A 19108-nucleotide genomic window follows, 5' to 3' on the forward strand; every position below is an offset into this window, starting at 1 on the left:
TGCAGCACTAAGCTCTCGAGAAAATGTGGTGTGCTTCCTTTTATCGGCAATGCAGCCTTTTTCTCCAAGAATTGCATCGGTCTATCAACTTTGAACATGATTTTCACCCTAATCTGATCTAAACTAGGTAAAGTGATAAACATAAAAGTTTTAATCCTGACTCTTAATTCCAATGGCTGAAGAATCACATCAATTGGACCTTTGGGATTAAAAGAGAAGCTCCAGATCATGTTCAGTCCCTACATACTGCTACAATACTTTGACTTAGACAAATATTTTGACAATGATCAATTCCAAACTATGAAAAGTAGTCAACATAAAAGTTGTAGCCCTTTCTTTTATCGTTCTAGTAGTTTAAGAATCACTTCATTTGAAGTACGTTAGAGAGAGATATGGTCAAAATACCACAATATATCTGAATGAAACCATCACCATACTTGTATGGATTTTCATCAAATGAGCTTTTTTCATCAAATTTTCTACAAAAGCAATAAAAGAAACAAGCAATAACTACTCTTAAAGCAATTTAAAACAAAATAACATAAAATTTAACCAAAATAACTTAAATTAACTACTCAACATGTAATCAAACTTAAACAAAAAAAATACCTAAAATGCTACGATTCGAACCTAAAATCTTAAAGATTTAACTACTTAAGCCCTTAAAATCTGTCAAAATAACTCTATATAACAGAGTTATTACAACCCCAAACTTAAGATTTTGCTAGTCCTCGAGCAAAACATAAAACAACATGCAATAACTCAAACATGAAAATATTTAACTAAATTCAATTGCACCATTTCATTAATCACCTTTAATATCCTCAAAAGTTAATCCATATTCATAATTCTAGGCAGCACACAAATATTATTCAAGTTCATGTTTCAATCCAATGCAAACTCATCATTAAGTGAAATTCATTGTGTGTGTGCAACCTTTTCACTTAGAATATTGTACAATCTGGATAAGTTTACATTCATGTAAAATTCAAATTAGTAATAAACTTCATAAGTTTGCTTTCTATCTCTCTCTCCACTAATGTCAGCTAACATTATGTTAAAAATCAATTGGACTTTAATTAACTTGTAATGTATGGCTAGGGTTAAGGTTGGATATGGGATGTATTGCCCAAATCACCCTAAGCACATAGTCAATCTAGAACGTATTCAGAGCTTTATTTTCCTTTACCTAGTATACCCCTTTTCCATCAACCTATTTCTTCAACACTTCATTCTTTCTTTCCTTTTTTCATTTTCTCAATTTCACACCCCCAAACTTATTTCTTTTATTGGGTAGTGAGATGAATACAATCATAGTTTTGAACTTTTTATCATTTTTTTTTAATTTTGACTACCTCTTTTACTATGTGGCTCATAACACGTCCTAAATTGACTTATGTGCTTTGAAATAAGGAATGCAAGAATTGTTGAAAATATTAATATAAGGGTTTAAGCTAAAAGTTAAGTGTTCAAACAAATAAAAGATGTCATTAGGCTCAAAGAGAGAAACTAAAGATAATTTATGTAAAAGAAGGCTACAAAAGGTTTAATTGGTCCAAAAATGACCTAAATCATCTCTTTAAGTATAGCTTAGGATTTCACCTCGAGAGAGAATTAAACAAATTCTAGAACTTAATACATAATTCAAAATTTAAACATTCACATAAACCTTCTTTAAATATATACAATAAATCTACGCAAAAGACATATTGCTCAAAATGTAGAAATTTCAACCTAACAGTAAAGCTTAGTATGAGAATTTACATAGCACTTAAAGAATATTCACATGTTTCAAAGAATCAAGATAGGAATATAATTGAGTTCTCATCATTGGATAGGTAAATTAAATAAAACTAGTTTAATTTAATCTAGTTCAAATGCAAATGCATATGCATAAAAAAAATTTAACGAAAATAAACTAACCTAAACTATCATAAAAATTAATAACAATAAAATCCTCCCCCAAACTTAAATTGCACATTGTCCTTAATGTGAAAAGTTACAAAAAAAGAGAAAAAGAACTCCCATATTAATGGTGACAGTGCATTGAAAATTCTAATATAAATTAATTTTACATTTATTAATTTACAAGTTTGACTAATATAAAAATTTTATATATTTAAATTTGCATCATAGTACAAGTAATATAAATTAATTTTATATTTATTAGTTTACAAGTTCGACTAATATAAAAGTTTTATATATTTAAGTTGGCATCATAGTTCGAGTAATATAAATTAATTTTACATTTATTAGTTTATAAGTTCAACTAATATAAAATTTTTATATATTTAAATTTACATCATAGTTATATATATATATATATATATATATATTTAGGGAAAGGAGATTTGAACCTTACTCTTTTTAAGAGAGAGATCATGCACCAACCAATGAGCTAAATGTTCAGGTGCAAGTTTGCGACATAGTTCAAGTAATATAAATTAATTTTACATTTATTAGTTTATAAGTTCAACTGATATAAAAATTTTATATATTTAAATTTACATTATTGTTCAAATAATATAAATTAATTTTACTTTTAATAATTCAAAAAAGAGAAAATTGGTTGAGATGATTAAAATTGTCAAAAATGTAAAGATAACAAAGGTTCAAATCTCACTAGTTACAACATTTTGTGACATTATACATAATATAAGTATAATCAAATTATACAAGTACTAGATACCTGGTAATACCAGAAATAAATATAATCAAGTTCAGATTTAAGGTACCTTACACATGATACCCAAAGCCTACCTGGACTTGAGTTGGTACTAAACGTAATACTCGAACCCGTTCTATAATCGATTATAGGGTACCTAAACCCTATATTATCAAGTCGAGTACCTGCAAATACTCAATTACTAAGTACCCATTTACATCCCTAGATTGACTCATTGACTATGAGCAATCACGGTTTCATCAGTTTTTATCTTTGCTTGGTCATTGGCGATCGATTCTGCCACCTTAGTCAACTTGATTTATTGTGGTCGCTTCTGCAGCTAAAACTAACCAAACCATCCAATGCTCATCCCTACTAACCATAAAGCATTCAACTCATCCTTATCTCATAGATTAGAACCAACATGCTTAATGGAGAAAGGCTACACAATGTGAGTTAGATGCCATAAAAGTAAGGGCAGACTTAAAAATTTTCTTGAATGGTGTCATAATTAAAATAATAATTAAAAAATAAATATGTTAAAATTCATAAAGTAGAAGTTTTAACATTAAATTAAAGAAAATGTAAATTCAATACATTCATTTAATATTTTAAAGTAAAAATATCTAAAAACACTATAATTGTCTATGACGATGTTTTATATTTTGAAAACGTTGTATGATAGTATCAGTATAAACACTATTAAATACATCTTTTTCAATATATGTTACCAAGCAATCATTCATCCACTTATCACTTATTCGTTTGTGTAGCCTATGCTTTATAAATTTCATTGCTCAAAAGCTCTTTCAATTGACGCTGTTGCAACTGGTAAAATCAATACAAGTTTTACCAGCAAATAAACCAAAGGATACATAGTATTTCTATTTGTCTCTGCCATCTTCCTAGCAAGATCACCAATTCCATTAACTTCAACAAATTCCTTATCCAAACGTAAGTCTGCAATATAATTTTCAATTTGATTTTCAAGTGCCACTAAATCCACTATTAAATAATCAAAAGGATACAATTGAGCCATACGAATAAATCTTTCTTTGTTAAAGGCAAAAAAATGAATTACTAGGATGTAAGCACACAATACATTGAAGTAGCTCCATGTTCAATTTAATGAAATAATTATTAAGCTCCTCAAGTTGCAAATCTAAAACTTCATTCATTATATCAAAATGATAATTATGAAAATTTGATACTTTTGAAGCTTTACGTTTTGGCCTTCCTCGAAGCATAAATGTGGTATCCATATGTGGAATCACTATGTCATGTTTATTGCAAAATGAAGAAACTTCATTTAATAGAGATTCACATCCTTCACTTCTCATCATTTACAAGTGTTGCTTAGACATTTTAACTAGTGTCATAGCATTTATAATGTCCTATTTTTCCTTTGCAAAGCCAAAGATAGCTCATTAGTGATCAGGGGTGACTCAATAAGTTCAAAGGCCTAAAATGAAATATTCAATTAGGCTTTTTTTTATTGAAATTAAAAAAATTATTAAATTTTTATTCTTCTAACTTTTTGAGATGCAAAATTTTTATATTTTTTAAATGGTTAATACAAAATCAACAATCAAAATTTTTAATTCAAATAAATCGAGTATCATATAAAATAAAGGTAAAACAACAATATAATATAAATTAAAAATAAAAGTAAAAAAGTCTATAAATATTAGAATAATAGTATCTAATTGTTGAATGCTTATTGCAAACCACAAATAAGATTCACGGCTTTATGAAGATAATAATATAATGGACTTATTTTGTATTCTTTGGAGGAAAATTAAAGTTAAAGGAAGCAGGAAAAAAGAGCAAATGAGAAAAGAAGAATTTAAGAGTAGATATTATACATTGAAAAAGAAATAATTGGTTTTATATATAGGAGAAAAAATACAAACCTTGTCCAGCTTATACTACGGCTCACTACAAATAGCTGGGATTCTTGTATCAACTTTTCTTTGAGGAATAAGAACACAAACCTTCCTTCTCTCTGGTTTGCAAATATTCGATTATTCTCAAAGATGAGGTCTCTTGATCAGGAAATTTGTTGTTTAATATTTTCTAATTAAACCACAATTGAAGGCTTTCTTAAACTAATATCTTAATGACTCAAGACCAGTTAAATGATGCTTGATTAGCTCTTAGGTAATCCGTTAATTAATGCGCCAAAGTTTTGTGGAGCATAGTCTATTCTGCCTCGCAATGCAAGGTTTTGTAAATCATGACGATGATTATCAGCTAGCTTTACCTTAATTTTCGTTTCTGTGGTACACAATTATTCAAGTTGGATTTCAATGCATCCACTAATGCAATATACTCAAATTTTATCCCTCTTGCTTCTTGCCTTGTATCCATTATAAATCAAATGACGAATGTCGAAAAGTTGGAAAACTTAATAACATCAAGACCGAATAAAAGAGACATTAAAATTGTCTTTGATATTTGTATTACTAACGTTAAATCAAACATCACATAGCATTTGATTCAATGAGTACATAAGGTCTTAATATTTTTATTCCTTATAAGACATCAAAAGTAGTACAAAAATAACTCCATTAAGTAGAGAAACTATAAGCATGATTAATGTAGCCTAGATGGGAAATCAAGAGAGAAAAGAAAACTTAGTGCCTTATCAAGATTTAGGCATGCATCTAGGGTGTGCTTGATTAGCAAAAGCACATATCCAACACACAGCAGCAACATAAGGCAGCAAAACTGCAAGGGATTCAAGGAAACAAAGTGTTGGGAACTATACATAATCAGTGAAAGAAAATGAAACACACCCTACAATGAATAATACAGGCGTGTAGAGAGATAAGAGAGGCCAAATTATAACCACCACTCACCATCCTTTCCAAAAGTCATCACCTCTGCTTTGCGTGTGGAGAGGAGGGGCATGTTGGGGGTACTCAGTGCCGCCCTTAGTGGGATAACCAACGGGTGGTGGCGGAGCATTAGCACGCATTTCCACCTCCTTTTCTGCTGGATAGCATTGTTGAGGTGGTTGATATACCTCGCTTGGTCGAGGATATGCTATCACACAACACCAATTTAATTTAATTAGCCATTCCAAATCACCATTAAAGACTACTTTAATTTACCTATGACATGAAACTACATTTGATTGTGCAACTGTGAAACTTTTAACCACAAACAAAATCAATCTTGCTATCAAAAATCTCGATTACCATGATCAGTTCACAGTTAGCTAGCAAAGTACATGTATACATCAATCATTCTTCAAAGAAAAACTTACCAGGAGCTTGTTGTTGATCGTAGTGTGCCATGACTAGAGCCGAAGAGGATGTTGTTGAGATCTAACTGTGTGTTGGTTCAAGTCAATTAGCTTAAGAGAGTGAAGAATTAGGAAATTGAGGAGGGGCTGGATTTGACTGGTTCTTGTATGGAAGAGCTAACCTGTTGGACGGGGTTTACAAGAGAGTCAACCGAAGCCAAAACGCGTATAAAACAAGAAAACAAAATTCATCAACAATGGCCTAATGGATGGAGCTGCATGATCAGGACTGAATCAATAACGACCATCCATGTAAAAACAAGTTACATGCTTTGCTTCATTAGGTGACTACAATCTGTAATTGAATCTCTCTTTTCTTTTTTCTTTTGGTTGTAGCTCTGAGGTACATTTCAAATTTATCTCAAATTTTTCAAATGCCAGCTTCCAATCACCTTAATTATCAATAATTAATCTTTTATAACTTTTCTTGACAAAATTTAAGTAAGGAATAATTTTGAACTATTCGAAGACGAAGCAATTCACTTCTATCACATAAATTTTATTTTCTCCGGTCATTTCAAGATTCAAATTCAAACCTAAACTTTTTAAGACAAAATTTCAAGTTTTAATCGAATAAAATTTCCCTACAATAGATTTGTCTAGAGATTTTTAGAGTATCCTAATTGTACCTTTGCATGGATATTTGAGCAAAATTTTACTAATCGACTAATTATAAATGCCTTTTAGATGAACAAAAAAGTCTTGCGAAAAGGATTTTACAATGAAATTCTTGAAGGAGAAGTGGTGAAAATGAAAAAAAAAAAAAAAAACAAATCTTTCTTGCTTAATTTTCTGTTTTTTCAGAATTAGTATCCAAAAAGTAGTTATGAGATGGAAATAGTGGCTGAAATTAAGTTAAAAAAAATCTTTAATATTTCAATAAGTTGTTATCATAACTCGCAATATAACAAATATTTGATTTTCAAACTTCAAATAATAAAATGTTTTTACACAAAATATTTTATTTAATGATAAATATATATTCTTATTTAAAAAATTAAATTCGAAACCCCTAATCAAATGAAAAAAAAAATGAAATGTTATTGGTTTGCTTGTAGATACTCTTTTACGGGCCTTACAACTGTGTGGTTAGACGAAAACCTAAAAAGAGTATAGGGCCCAAACAAGAGAGTAAGGCAGCCCAACTCTAAAAAGAGAGTGGGCCGCAATCCAAATTAAGTTTCTTTACTCACAAGGTGGGATTGATTGCTTTGAAATATACTTGGACTATTTTTTTTTTTTTGGACTATAATTTCTCAGGCCTATTCTGAATACTAAATCAACCTATTTTATGTGAAACAATAACTTATTTGCTTCATAATAAATTTTTTACAATCATAGCAAAACAACAAATCAAGTAATCATAATTTATTTAAATGGCAATCCCAAATATATAAATATATATATAATCAACCCTTCATAATCACTTTTTAACTTGCATAACCCCAAAACCCTTTTAGAATAAATTATTATTTAAGCTTTTTCCATCAACAACTTTAATCATTGGATGAACAAATTTAAGGACTTTTACACTTGATTGAATTCTATTTATAGATTTTATTATTTTCAAAATGAAATGGAGAAACTCAAACCTTTTACACTGTTTCCCTATGCCCTCCTTCCACAAGTAAGTTTTGCATCAAAATCTTTTTCTTTTTCTAGTAAGTGGGTAACATACTGAAAAGTGAAGAGAAAAAATCTTTTTGTGTTTTATAAACAAAGGAAAATAAAAGTACACTGTCATCACATTTCTTCTAATAAATGCAACAGGAAGAGGGATCAGAGGGTAGAAATAGAAAAAAGACAACAAGATAGCTGTGAGCCATGGTGTCAAAATGGGCAGTGGTTTATTGCAATATATATAGATGCTTTGGGTTGTTGCAGCTGCAAACCAATTAGATAGGCAATATATATTTGAGTGTACAAACATGTCAAAACTGGTGAAAGCAACCCAACAAGATATCACTGTTTTGACAGTAAATTGTCCTTGAAAAAAATGCAGGTCTAATCCAATTCAATTCATTTCAATCCCCACACCAACACACACACACACACCATCCTTTGGCTGAACAGATTTAGGAAATGAATGTCAAATATTACTTTGTCTTGAAGTGGGACAAGTGTGGGAGATATGCACATGGAAAAGATCAGATCAGATCAGATCAGAGAGAGGGAGAGGGAGAGAAAAGTGAATAAACAAAATTAATAAATAATGTACTATATATTGGGAAATGTGTCATTGACATACCTATTGCAAAGACAGGTATAAAAACACTTTGCCATTTTCAGGCCCATTTTCCCTTGAAATTTTCCAACACAGGTATTTATTTTTTGCCCATTTGCATTATTCATGCAAAGGTGACAGTGAAGTCACGTTTGGCCTAAGGGGTTGTGTGCCCACCCCAAAGAAAGGTCACCATTTTGTTCAATAATTAGATTTGGAGGAGTGAATAAATGTGCCCTTGCACTGAAGAAAGAGAGAATCAAGTACCCCCTTGTAGCTTTACTACACTTGGGACCCCACATATGCAGTTCCTTCCCAAACCTAACGGTCAAATTTGCTGGCATCTCTAATTTATTTCGTACATAAATAAAGCTAACTGTTCTTTAACTTATACATGTCCCCTTAGTAGAAGTAAGGTATGTTTCCAATTAAAGAAATAATGATAGCTCCAACACATCCCCCTGCATCAAACATTTCATTAACACTATACTTGGTAGGAGAAAGAAGGAAAATGGAGATAAAAGAATAAGGTTTAACAACGAAAAAATTGGGATTGTGGAGATAAAATTTTTAAATATCACAAACGAGTTATAAGATTAACATACATATTCAAAAGTTGTGATTTTGTTTATAATATATCTTCATGGAGATGATGATGATGATGATGATGATGAAGGAGATTCCCAAAGAGAGAAAGGGGGAGAAGGGAAATTAGATCTTGAGATTCTCATTGTGTGAGAGAACAAAAGGTCGGATATCACATGAAGAATGCACGAAACCAATAACTTTAACAAGTTGAATGTAAGAAAAAGGTTAAAGGGAAACCTCCACACCCAAGCCAATTGATGTAATATAGAATTAGTTGCCCTTAAAAGAGGGGAAGCACATACAAACATGATCTCTCTCTCTCTCTCTCTCTCTCTCTCTCTTATATTCCCTTTTCTTTCAACTATTTGTTGTGTCCTTACCATGACAGCACGCATTCAAGAACAATTATAAACCATCCAATTATCTCTTCTTTTTTTTTTGACATTAAAGTAAGATCACCTTTTATAATTTACTTTGCCTTTTTATGCGGTCTCTTTTGTGATTTCGGTGCTGTGTTGAATGAAAGTATAGTTGATAGGGTTGGATTTATGTGGGCAATAATGGAGCTTAGAAAAAAAAAACTGAAAAAAGAGAGACATGAAGGAAAGTGCAATGAACAAAGAATCCATCAACCTACTTTACATCTACTCTCTCCTTGTAATGGGGTATCTATCTTTTCCAGGTAGATGAAATTTTCCAACAATTTTCACCTCAATAGTCTAACCCTCTGCATTATTACTACTTCTTTTCCAAGCAGTTGCATGACAGACAGATAGGAGCCTTGGAGGCACCCATATATCAATGCATTATGGTCCTCCTTTGTCTGTACGGCCTGCCTCACAAGGCACACTATCTTATAACCCCATGCGGGTTTATGATAATTAAAACTTTAATAACCCATGTAAGATGAATAAAAGAATATTATATTTTTTTATTCGAATATAAAATAATCTCCTCTCAAAACGTCCGATGGGTGCAATGAGGGCCAAGTACAATTTCTGAAAACCTTAGTTGGCATTGAGCTTGATTATTAGCAACATCAAAATATTTTTGTTTGTTAATCAAAGGACTGATCCATTTGTCGTTTTGTCTCCTTAAATGAAGCTAATTTGTCTACTCCTGCTTGAGTAACTTGATTTTTAAAAATGTTAAAACTATAGTGGGAAACAGTCAGAGAAATATTGCTCACATTTGGTTTCTTAATTAATCAAGATGGAGATTTCCCTTGGAAGCATCAACTAGTGCATAATTGTTACTATGTGACATATAAAATAATCGTTAGGTGTTTGTCCTTGTGCCTTAAATCTAAAAACTCAAAAATTGACGTGTTTTCGGTCAAGGAATATCTAGATCTTCAAATCCGGCTCTACTATGATAAAATCAAAGAGGTGTCGCAGAGAAGATGTGACAATTAAATATAGATTTTCTTCTTAAATGTTTATGAAGAAGAGGGAATCGAATCCGAATTTTGAAGTAAACCCTAAACTGTTTTCCAAATTTCAAACTCTCCCTTTCCAAAGTTGATGGTTTCTCAAACATTTGTCCCACTTTGAACCTTAGCGGCCAAGGGTTGCCAAAGGAGTTGTGAAACGTCTTGAGGTGTATTGAAGAATATGGTATCCAATATTTGAGAATATGAATTGCACCCATTCTTTCAAGGTCACCAATTAGGTAAGATTGATTGGCATGTCAACATTAAGACCCGGTCAAAATAATTTGCTTTGCCAAATTTAATGGATCTAGAATTCAACTCCAAGAAATCATGCCCCTCTCCTTTGGAAATTTCCATCCCACACATACAATATATCACGCATTGAAATTCTATTCACCCGAAGCACAAAATCTTTGAAAAACTATTTTCCATCAAACAATAAATTATTGTATAAAATTGTTCGTAAAATTCAGCAATGGCGATAAATTTATTAAATTAATAAAAAGTGTGAACTCATGGGTGCTAACCTAATTGATCAAGCCCTGTAACTGACGTGAATCAAAGGAAGAAGCATTAACAAATTACCGAATTTCTCATTGAATGTTAACCTTTCAATTATTCAAAGCCCTAGTTGCCTTGTAGCATAAACTCAAAGCTTGACTTGCGCAGGCATAAATCAGCACAATTAATTAAAGATGTAAAGGCAATTACAGAGCATTAAGCACGCGTTAGCAGACTAATAGCACCTCAGTTTGTACGACAGTACACATCAATTATAAGAAACATAGTTCACATTAAATGTTAAAATGTCCAACCAACAAATTCATATATATAGTCTCCATTTTGTGGTAAGTTACATTGAATGTCTAGCTGATGCCCCCACCAATTCATTAGGTGAAGGATAAACTAAAGGACAACCCTAAAACCCTACATTAGCTTAGGGTTATATTTATATTATATATATATGTTTGCCTATGCCTAGCTTAGCTATGAACTCGTACACATTCCATACGCCCTCAATCAAACCTTTAACTCTCTCTGGCTAATTTTGAGACTTCTTAATTATCAATTTAGTCAAATGATACAATTTTTCTGTGGGTATATAGAGTTGATTTTACCTTGCAATAAGTGACCAACACTTTCTCTCTCCCTCTCTCTCTCTCTCTCTCTCTATAGCTATAAAAACAAGTCTTATAGTGATAAAATTTTAATATGCTGATAATAAGGATAAAAGTCAAACCTTTCTGTCATCTTCTAAAGCAATGTAGCTAAGAGTATCATCCACGTAATTACATAAATCTTAAATTCCTATAAAACCTAAGTACGTGAAAATTGTTTGAATAAACATCTAATTTGATAGTTTTGATATAGTGCTAATGAATTATTTAATTTAACACTGAAATTGGGATTGAAACATAATTTCAATCGTAACACCTAAGAGATAACCGATTGAGGGGAATGGGATAAACAAGAAAAAATTTTAAGTGGGATATATTTAATTTGATTTTATGAATAACAAGAGGGGGGGAAGCGAAATTTGGACACGTGGCATAAGTAAATGCCAAAAAATGAGGCTAAACGTTTCCCATGAGACCAGCATGGATTCAATCAAAATCAATAGAAAAAGCCAAAAGACCAGCCCTTCCCTGGTACATCGTACCTTTCCCTTCTCTCTCTCTCTCTCTTTCTCAACACCTGCCTAGGCCTGGCTAAAGTCCTCTTCCTTTTTTTTATTTGTTACAATCTTGCCACGCTGGTACTCCCGACGTGGGGTCCCCGCACTCTGCTTGCCCTCATATCCTCTCACAGTGTCTTACACATGTACTCATGGACCCCACTTCATTTGACGTTGTTTCAGTAAAATGGGGGAAAAGCACTAGCGCTGCTTAGGTGGAAGATGTAGACGTGGCAGATACCCTGGCTGTCAGTTCATTAAATCCGTCATCAGTAATCTCAAGCAGTTAAGTAAGAAGGCGGTAAAAACCCGGTATTTGTTAAAACCCAGAAATACCCCCACAAAGGTGCTTAAATTACGGAATAGATCTCTAGATATGTGTGTTCGTTTTTAATGGACTGGGATGATTCGATGAGAGTGAAGTAGGAGGGGAAGGGGAAGGGGAAGAGGATAATTTGGTAAACGAATCCTAAAATAGACAAAAGAACCCAAACCTACAAACAGATCTGCTTTCACGTATGCTTACTTTTCTCCATATAAATCTATCTCAAATTGAACACACACAAATAAAAAATAAGTAAAAAAAAGAAAGAAATTATTTAATTTTTATTTATTATTCTTTCAAGTTTCTCACTCTCTCTCTAAACCGAACCAATCCCTAAATAAACCCCACCATACAGCCTTGCCACCTCTATTGCATGCCCCTTCTCTTCTCATCCGCCCTCTCCCTCTCTCTCTCTCTCTCATTCCATCCTTCTTAAAAACCAAAACAACTCTCCTTCGAAAACCAGAAGAAGAAACCAAAAGCAGAGCAAACTCGGACGCAATCTTTTTCTTTAGTCTATGGCTGTTGAAGCAAGGCATCTTAATCTCTTCCCTCCTCAATTCTTAGGAAACAGGTACCCTTCTGATCAGCTTGATTCTTTAAACAATGAGATAACGCGCATGTACTGCAAAATCAAAGATTTATACGTCGGTTTCTTTTTCTTTCAGGGAAATGATGAATCCCATTGAAGCAAACGGGAACATCTTTCAAGCCCAGATGGGATATGGGGTACCATTATCAGGAACGACGACGGCGGCAACGGAAGGACTGCTTCCTTTCTACAACTCTGTGGTTACTGATTCAATCCATCAGAAGCCTGCAGCGATCAAATCCGAGAGTACTTTGACATATAACAATCTTCCTCTACCGAGGAAGCGTTCTAGAGATTCCATTAATCCAATCCTTTCTTTCCCTTCTCTACAACAACAACAACAACCCCACAACAACAAAAGTTCTTGCTCTCCCCTCTCCTTTCTTGGCCATGATATTTCCTTCCATATTGAGCAGCAAGAGTTGGATATTGATCACCTCATCTCCCAACATGTAAGTCTCTCTTATTATTAATATAATCTTTTCTTTTTTCTTGTTTTTGAAACGTGAAAACTCATTGGATTTGGAACACGTAATCGGGTTTCATGATCCATTTCAGCTTAAATTCAAAGAATTTCAAGTTTTAATCGCTGAAATTTAATAAATTTTAATCCCTTTGCTTAAAATTCATTATACTTAAAAGTTTAATCTATCTTTGCAAATATCCCATCTCAATTGAAAGTTTTAAGTTTTAACTTTTTTCTGTGAGAGAACCTTTTTCTTCTTAAACCTGCATTTTGTAAGAAAGAAAGTGGCACTAAGGGACAAGTTTATTTGCATTGATTATACTTTGTTTTTCTTTTCTTAATTTATTATCTTTTTCTGAAACAATTAATATTGATGGATTTTTGGGTCTTTTTTGGTTATAGATGGAGAAAGTGAGGATGGAAATAGAGGAAAAGAGGAAGAGGCAAGCAAGGAAAATAATGGAGGCGATAGAAGGAGGAGTAATGAAGAAACTAAGAGCCAAAGAGGAAGAAATTGAGAAGATTGGGAAATTAAATTGGGCACTTGAAGAGAGGGTGAAGTCACTCTGCATAGAGAACCAAATTTGGAGAGACTTGGCTCAAACCAACGAGGCCACGGCCAACGCCCTACGGACCAACCTAGAACAAGTCCTTGCGGCGCAGGTGAAGGACGAGCGCACCCGCGGCGTAGGAATAGAGGAGGCAGCGGCAGAGGAGGTTGATGATGCGCAATCTAGTTGCGGCAGCAGTTGGGAAGTGGAGAGGCGCACGTTTGCAGTGGAAGGAGGCGAGAGGAAATTGCTGAAGGATGATGATAATAATAATCATATGAGGAAGCGGTGCAAGTAGCAGATTGTGCAAGAATTGTAGGAAGGAAGAATCGTGTGTGTTGCTGTTACCATGCAGGCATCTGTGTTTGTGTACTGCTTGTGGCTCTAGCCTTCACATTTGCCCCATCTGTAAATCCACCAAAAATGCTAGTGTCCATGTTAACATGTCTTAAGTTGCCAAAAAAAAATTCATACACACCCAAAAAAATCCGAAATGTTGAAAACTCAAATTTTGTAATTAGTTAGATTAATTCTTTCTCTTTTTTTTTTACTTTTGGGTTTTCTTTTTTTTTTTCCAAAACAATGAAGATACAATTTCAACTTTTTGAGTGAAAAATATTTGCATTATTAAATTTATTTTAAGAGAAAAGAGGGGGAAAAAAGAGGAAACGGAAATGTGCAATAATTCTGCATTTATTTCTTTTTGTTTTTCTTTTTAAATTATTGATTATTTACTTTTTCCAGTCGAAGTGAATTAGGAGGGCGATGATGGGGGCGCAAGTTAGCAATGGGAGTTCAAAGAAACGAAGGCTAAAGGAATGGAGGGAGGGAGGGAAGGGTGGGACCCACATGGGGGCATCTACCCCGACAGATGTAGAGAGAGAAGAAACCAAGAAAAGAGTTGATGGGGGCGTGCGGTGACGCGCGAGAAAGGCGTGGAGTCAACGAGGGGTGGGGGGGGAGCGAAAAGGACAGGTGTGTGAGGTAAAAGCTGACACGTAGGACGCGCGCAAATGTCGCTGTCGTTTGTGCTGCCGCTGTTTGGCAGCAGTCCCACTCACTCACTCCTTTCTCTCTCTTTTGCTTTTCTTTCGCCTTCCGGCACACAACCAAACGCTCGGTTTCAACAGTTTCTTTCCCTTTTAGTCTTTTTCTTAATAAATTCAAAACAATTATTATATTTTCGCAAAAAATAAAAAATATATATTGATAACATCAAATATCTTTTTTTTAATTAGATTTCATTTTTCTTTTAATTTATAATTTTTTTCTAAACTAGTATTAGAATTAATTATTTAAAAACAATTTTTGAAATCATCGTACAATACAATAAAATAAGAATAAATTTATTTGTTGTTTATAAAAAAGAGAACTGGAAAAGATTAATTTAGAAGACACGAGAAAGAAAGGGGCGAGGATAGGAGCAGAGCCAAAAGTGGTAAAAAGGACACAGGGAAACAACACCTAACTAAACAAAAGTACGAAAAAGGTCTTTCACTTCTCTCTGCCGTATTTTAAACTTCGACCTTATTTATTTATTAATGAAATAAATAAATAAGCAAATAAAAAGGGTGAAAAGCATCTTATCTATCAGAGGTAGGATTATGAATCAAAGTTGAAAAAGATGATGATCTGATCTGATCTGATCTGATAAGTTGAAGGAGGGCGGTGTAGGGTGGTGGTTGGAGGAGGCGCATCCCACGCACGTTACCCTGTTGCCCTATCTCTTTTGTCACCATCAATAGTGACTGGATTCACACTGCCCACTTTTCTATTATTGGTTTTTTTTTTTTACATTATTGCATGTAATATTATTTTTGAAATTATACTCCTACTACTCATTTATTAATTTTTTTAATTATTGTAAAATAGTAATGTGACAATTGTTGTAAAGTTTAATTATTCCACCGTCATTTGCTAAATTTGGCAGTTGGTTTCTATGCTTTATTACATTGAAAAATGGTCCATTCAATTTGGTTTTATTAACTCACAATGAGTTGGTACGGCACTCCTCCTTCAATTATAACTTTTTTTTTTGGCATATTTATTGGTCACTGTAAAAATACGAAGAGTTCAGACTGTGTGCATAACATGAATATTAATATTCATAAAATTTTTTTAAAAAATTATGATGTGTTTAACATGTTGACAAGAGCATAGAGATAAAGGGGTGTGTAGACTGATGGGCATTTATCATGAGATGAAAATGACATGAGGATTCATGAATATTTTACCAAGTGGGTCTCATGGTTCATGCATGTGTGTTTCAGGATGACATATATATATATATATATATATATATATATATATATAAAAGAGAGAATGGTCAAGGATACGTGAAGGAGAGATGAGGGGCTAATTAAATCATTTAATGTCCAAAAATTTAGTGATAATAATAGCTTAGACAGAGAAGGTGAACCAAAGACAATAGAGGTCACACAATAATCAAAACGAAAAATTAAATGATTTCAATATCACTATTTAGTTAGATTTTTTTTCTTTTAATTAGTGAAACGTTAATAGTTCGACATTTGTTCATATATGGCAGCCAGACCTTTTTTTTAAATTCATTCACTTTTTTTATCATAATATTTTAAAAAATTTAATATTTTTATTATACTTAATTAAGTTCTTCTATTTTTATTTAAACCAAATAAACTCTTAATTATAACTAATGATTAATTTAATTTAAATATCATTTATCATTCTATATTGCGTATCCCGAATATTTAAAAAATTCCTTGAATTATTAAACCCTCAGTTTTATATTTAAGGTTTTTATATTACTTTTTTTTACGTAAATTGCATCAATTTTAAATTTTAATTTTGATATTATTGATAATTTTATTTAATGAAAAATGAGGAAAAATTATATGAAATTCAAAAACTTATAGGATGTTTAAAAGAAGAAATAGGATATTAGTTTATAATTTATATATATATATATATATCTATCTGAAAAAAAAAAAGAAAAATGATCTTCAAGTCCAATCATACCAAATAGTCGATAGAATCATCTTTCTAAAATAGTAAATGCCCTTGAATTATTACAAAAAAAATTTTTAAAAAATTATTTTTATTATATTTAAATAAACTTTTATTTATAATTTTTATTCAAATAAATCTTTATATATATATATATGAAAAAAAAATTCCATGAGAAACATAATGGCTATTAATCTTATGATCAACGGATATTTTCGCATTTATAATAGTAAAATTAGATTGCAATGATTATATTTGAGAAAATTTTCACTCAATTACTTTTAGACACATTTGCATCACGCGTGCAAAATATTAACTAATCAAATGTTGTTAAAATCAATTGATAAATTATAAAACGAATATAAGTGTAACAGCTTTATTCAGGAAAAGTGAGAAAATTTATGAACTTAATTGAATATTTTAGTGGTCTTTTTATGAAGAAAAAAAATAATAGTTATACCAGATTCTCAGCATATATTAATATCTTATTTGATTAATGTAATAAATAATTTACTCACAGTCCGGAACAAAGACAAATATGTTGATAAAATTCTTTAATAAACAAAATTTGCTTTTATTAAAAGATAAATAAATAATAAAAATTGAAGGGTCAATATCCAAAGAGTTTGGTTATTGACATTATTATCATATAATTCTTTTCATACTTATGGCTGTATTACCCAAAGGGTCCCCCATAAACATGGCCAAATGTTTAGATATAAAAAGTCATCTTCATTTCCAATCCCAACAACCAAAAATCAAAGCTTCAAATTTTGTCCAACAAAGTGGCCAAATTTAGAACTATGCTAAATAGATATAAATATGTGGGACCCAATAAATAGGACCAAAACGCCAAAGTTAGCATTTAAACATGAAGAGATATTCCACCAAAAAAATAAATAAAATACTATTCTTAGTAAAGTAAATGATAATAATAATAGTAACATAAGATTTGTTTGAAGGGAGGCTTGGGGTACTTTGTAAGGGTGGCCCCCACCACATCTGGGACCATCTGTCCCTTTACGACCGGCATGCCCTCCCAAACATGTGAATCTGATTCCCTACCTCTCCCTTCTTTCCTTCTTTCCTCCTTTCCATTATTTCTATTGATATTTTCTCTTGTACTAGTAGATACCATGTGGAGAATATATAGCAAGCTTAGACTTTAGAGGATACGTTTTGGTATCTTATTTTTTAAGAAAATAAATAGATAATTGGAAACTAAATGATGCCATTGCATTGCACCATACATTATTGACAAGTGCTTTTTATAGGGTAAATGAAGTTTACCCTAAAATGAAAAGGTGAATTTGCCTAGGAATCCAATCAAAAGTTGGAGAACCATTTTGCCAGAAAAAGGCATTCATTCTTCCTTTTGTGTGTGTTTTCAAAGTTTGTCTCTCTGTGATTTATTGTGGCATTTTGGGAGCATCATTATGGCCCACTGGTCATCAACATCTTGCTTTCTGGTTGTTGAATTTAGGGTTCCCAACATTGCTTTTTTTACTATTACAAGAACAATGTTCAACAATTATATGCCCATTTTTTTGGGGTTAATAATTTTAAGCCAATGAGATGGCAACCCATGCTATTAATTAAATAAGCATTTCTCCCTTAAAAATGGATCATAGGCATAATTTTAAATTTTGCCCCCCTTTTTTTTATATATAATTTTTGATAATTTGGTTGACTCCTTTTCATTTCGCCTTTCCAAGATCTCATATGATCCACATGCTAGATTGCTAGGCAGATCAATTGATCATCTCGATTAAGTTAACCTAAGAATTGACTGTTATATAAAATCATTGTCATTTTTCTTTTTGTTTAGAAGACACTCTAATACTTAAAATGTGAGACTTTTAACTCGAAAGTCTTAAAATTTTAATTATGGTAACTTTTGGTTTGCAATGGTTATTTCAAAATCTACAGTGATCTGAACTTAATAATTAAATTATTATATTTAATAGAAATTCAGTAGTTTACGTGACAGTAATCTAAGAATACCAACCGTGATTAAGCTACCGTATCTAATTCTCATCTAAAAGGGTGAAAAACTTTTTGCAGTTTTAGTAAAATATAATTAATTTTTTACCTGATACCAAATATAATTATCTTTAATCTCTAGTGATTAACTCTAATTTATTGGATACTATTCATAGCTTGCTACAGCTTGACATGGAGGTAAAGATTTCTCATATTTATCGATAACGGAATATGGTAATGGATGACACGGCCAACATAGGTTTTAATTTAGATAATAGTTTTCGTTTTTATGATGTACCACTCTCATAAATC

The 19108-nt window shown here is 32.0% G+C and overlaps 2 protein-coding genes and 1 pseudogene across 2 annotated transcripts; 1 reads left to right on the forward strand and 2 right to left on the reverse strand.

Annotated features, from left to right (window-relative positions):
• Positions 1-3300: 3300 nt before the first annotated feature.
• On the reverse strand, positions 3301-5035 carry LOC149526981 (uncharacterized; annotated as a pseudogene).
• Positions 5036-5257: 222 nt separating this feature from the next.
• LOC110419970 (protein CYSTEINE-RICH TRANSMEMBRANE MODULE 9-like) lies at positions 5258-5996 on the reverse strand. The gene is made up of 3 exons (XM_021433109.2): positions 5937-5996; positions 5527-5713; positions 5258-5395 (listed from the first exon to the last, which is right to left on the reverse strand). Exons 1-3 carry the CDS (start codon positions 5965-5967, stop codon positions 5347-5349), a joined length of 267 nt encoding a protein of 88 aa, XP_021288784.1. The 5' UTR covers positions 5968-5996; the 3' UTR covers positions 5258-5346.
• Positions 5997-12558: 6562 nt separating this feature from the next.
• On the forward strand, positions 12559-14370 carry BRG3 (SBP (S-ribonuclease binding protein) family protein). The gene is given in 4 exon segments (XM_021432331.2): positions 12559-12793; positions 12888-13263; positions 13680-14107; positions 14109-14370. Coding segments are annotated over 4 exon segments (1032 nt in total). The 5' UTR covers positions 12559-12737; the 3' UTR covers positions 14281-14370.
• The last annotated feature ends 4738 nt before the right edge of the window (positions 14371-19108 follow it).

Source organism: Theobroma umbraticum, unplaced genomic scaffold, assembly GCF_002168275.2.
Source record: "Theobroma umbraticum cultivar Fairchild unplaced genomic scaffold, ASM216827v3 scaffold_67.0, whole genome shotgun sequence".
NCBI classification, from domain to species: domain Eukaryota; kingdom Viridiplantae; phylum Streptophyta; class Magnoliopsida; order Malvales; family Malvaceae; genus Theobroma; species Theobroma umbraticum.

What these genes read in the sequence shown, in the direction of transcription:
- LOC110419970 (XM_021433109.2), bottom strand. Translation starts at nt 5,967, where the DNA reads ATGGCACACTACGATCAACAACAAGCTCCTG. An exon ending in CGATCAACAACAAGCTCCTG is followed by an intron (nt 5,714 to 5,936) that starts GTAAGTTTTTCT and finishes GTTGTGTGATAG; the next exon opens with CATATCCTCGACCAAGCGAG. An exon ending in GATGACTTTTGGAAAGGATG is followed by an intron (nt 5,396 to 5,526) that starts GTGAGTGGTGGT and finishes AATCCCTTGCAG; the next exon opens with TTTTGCTGCCTTATGTTGCT.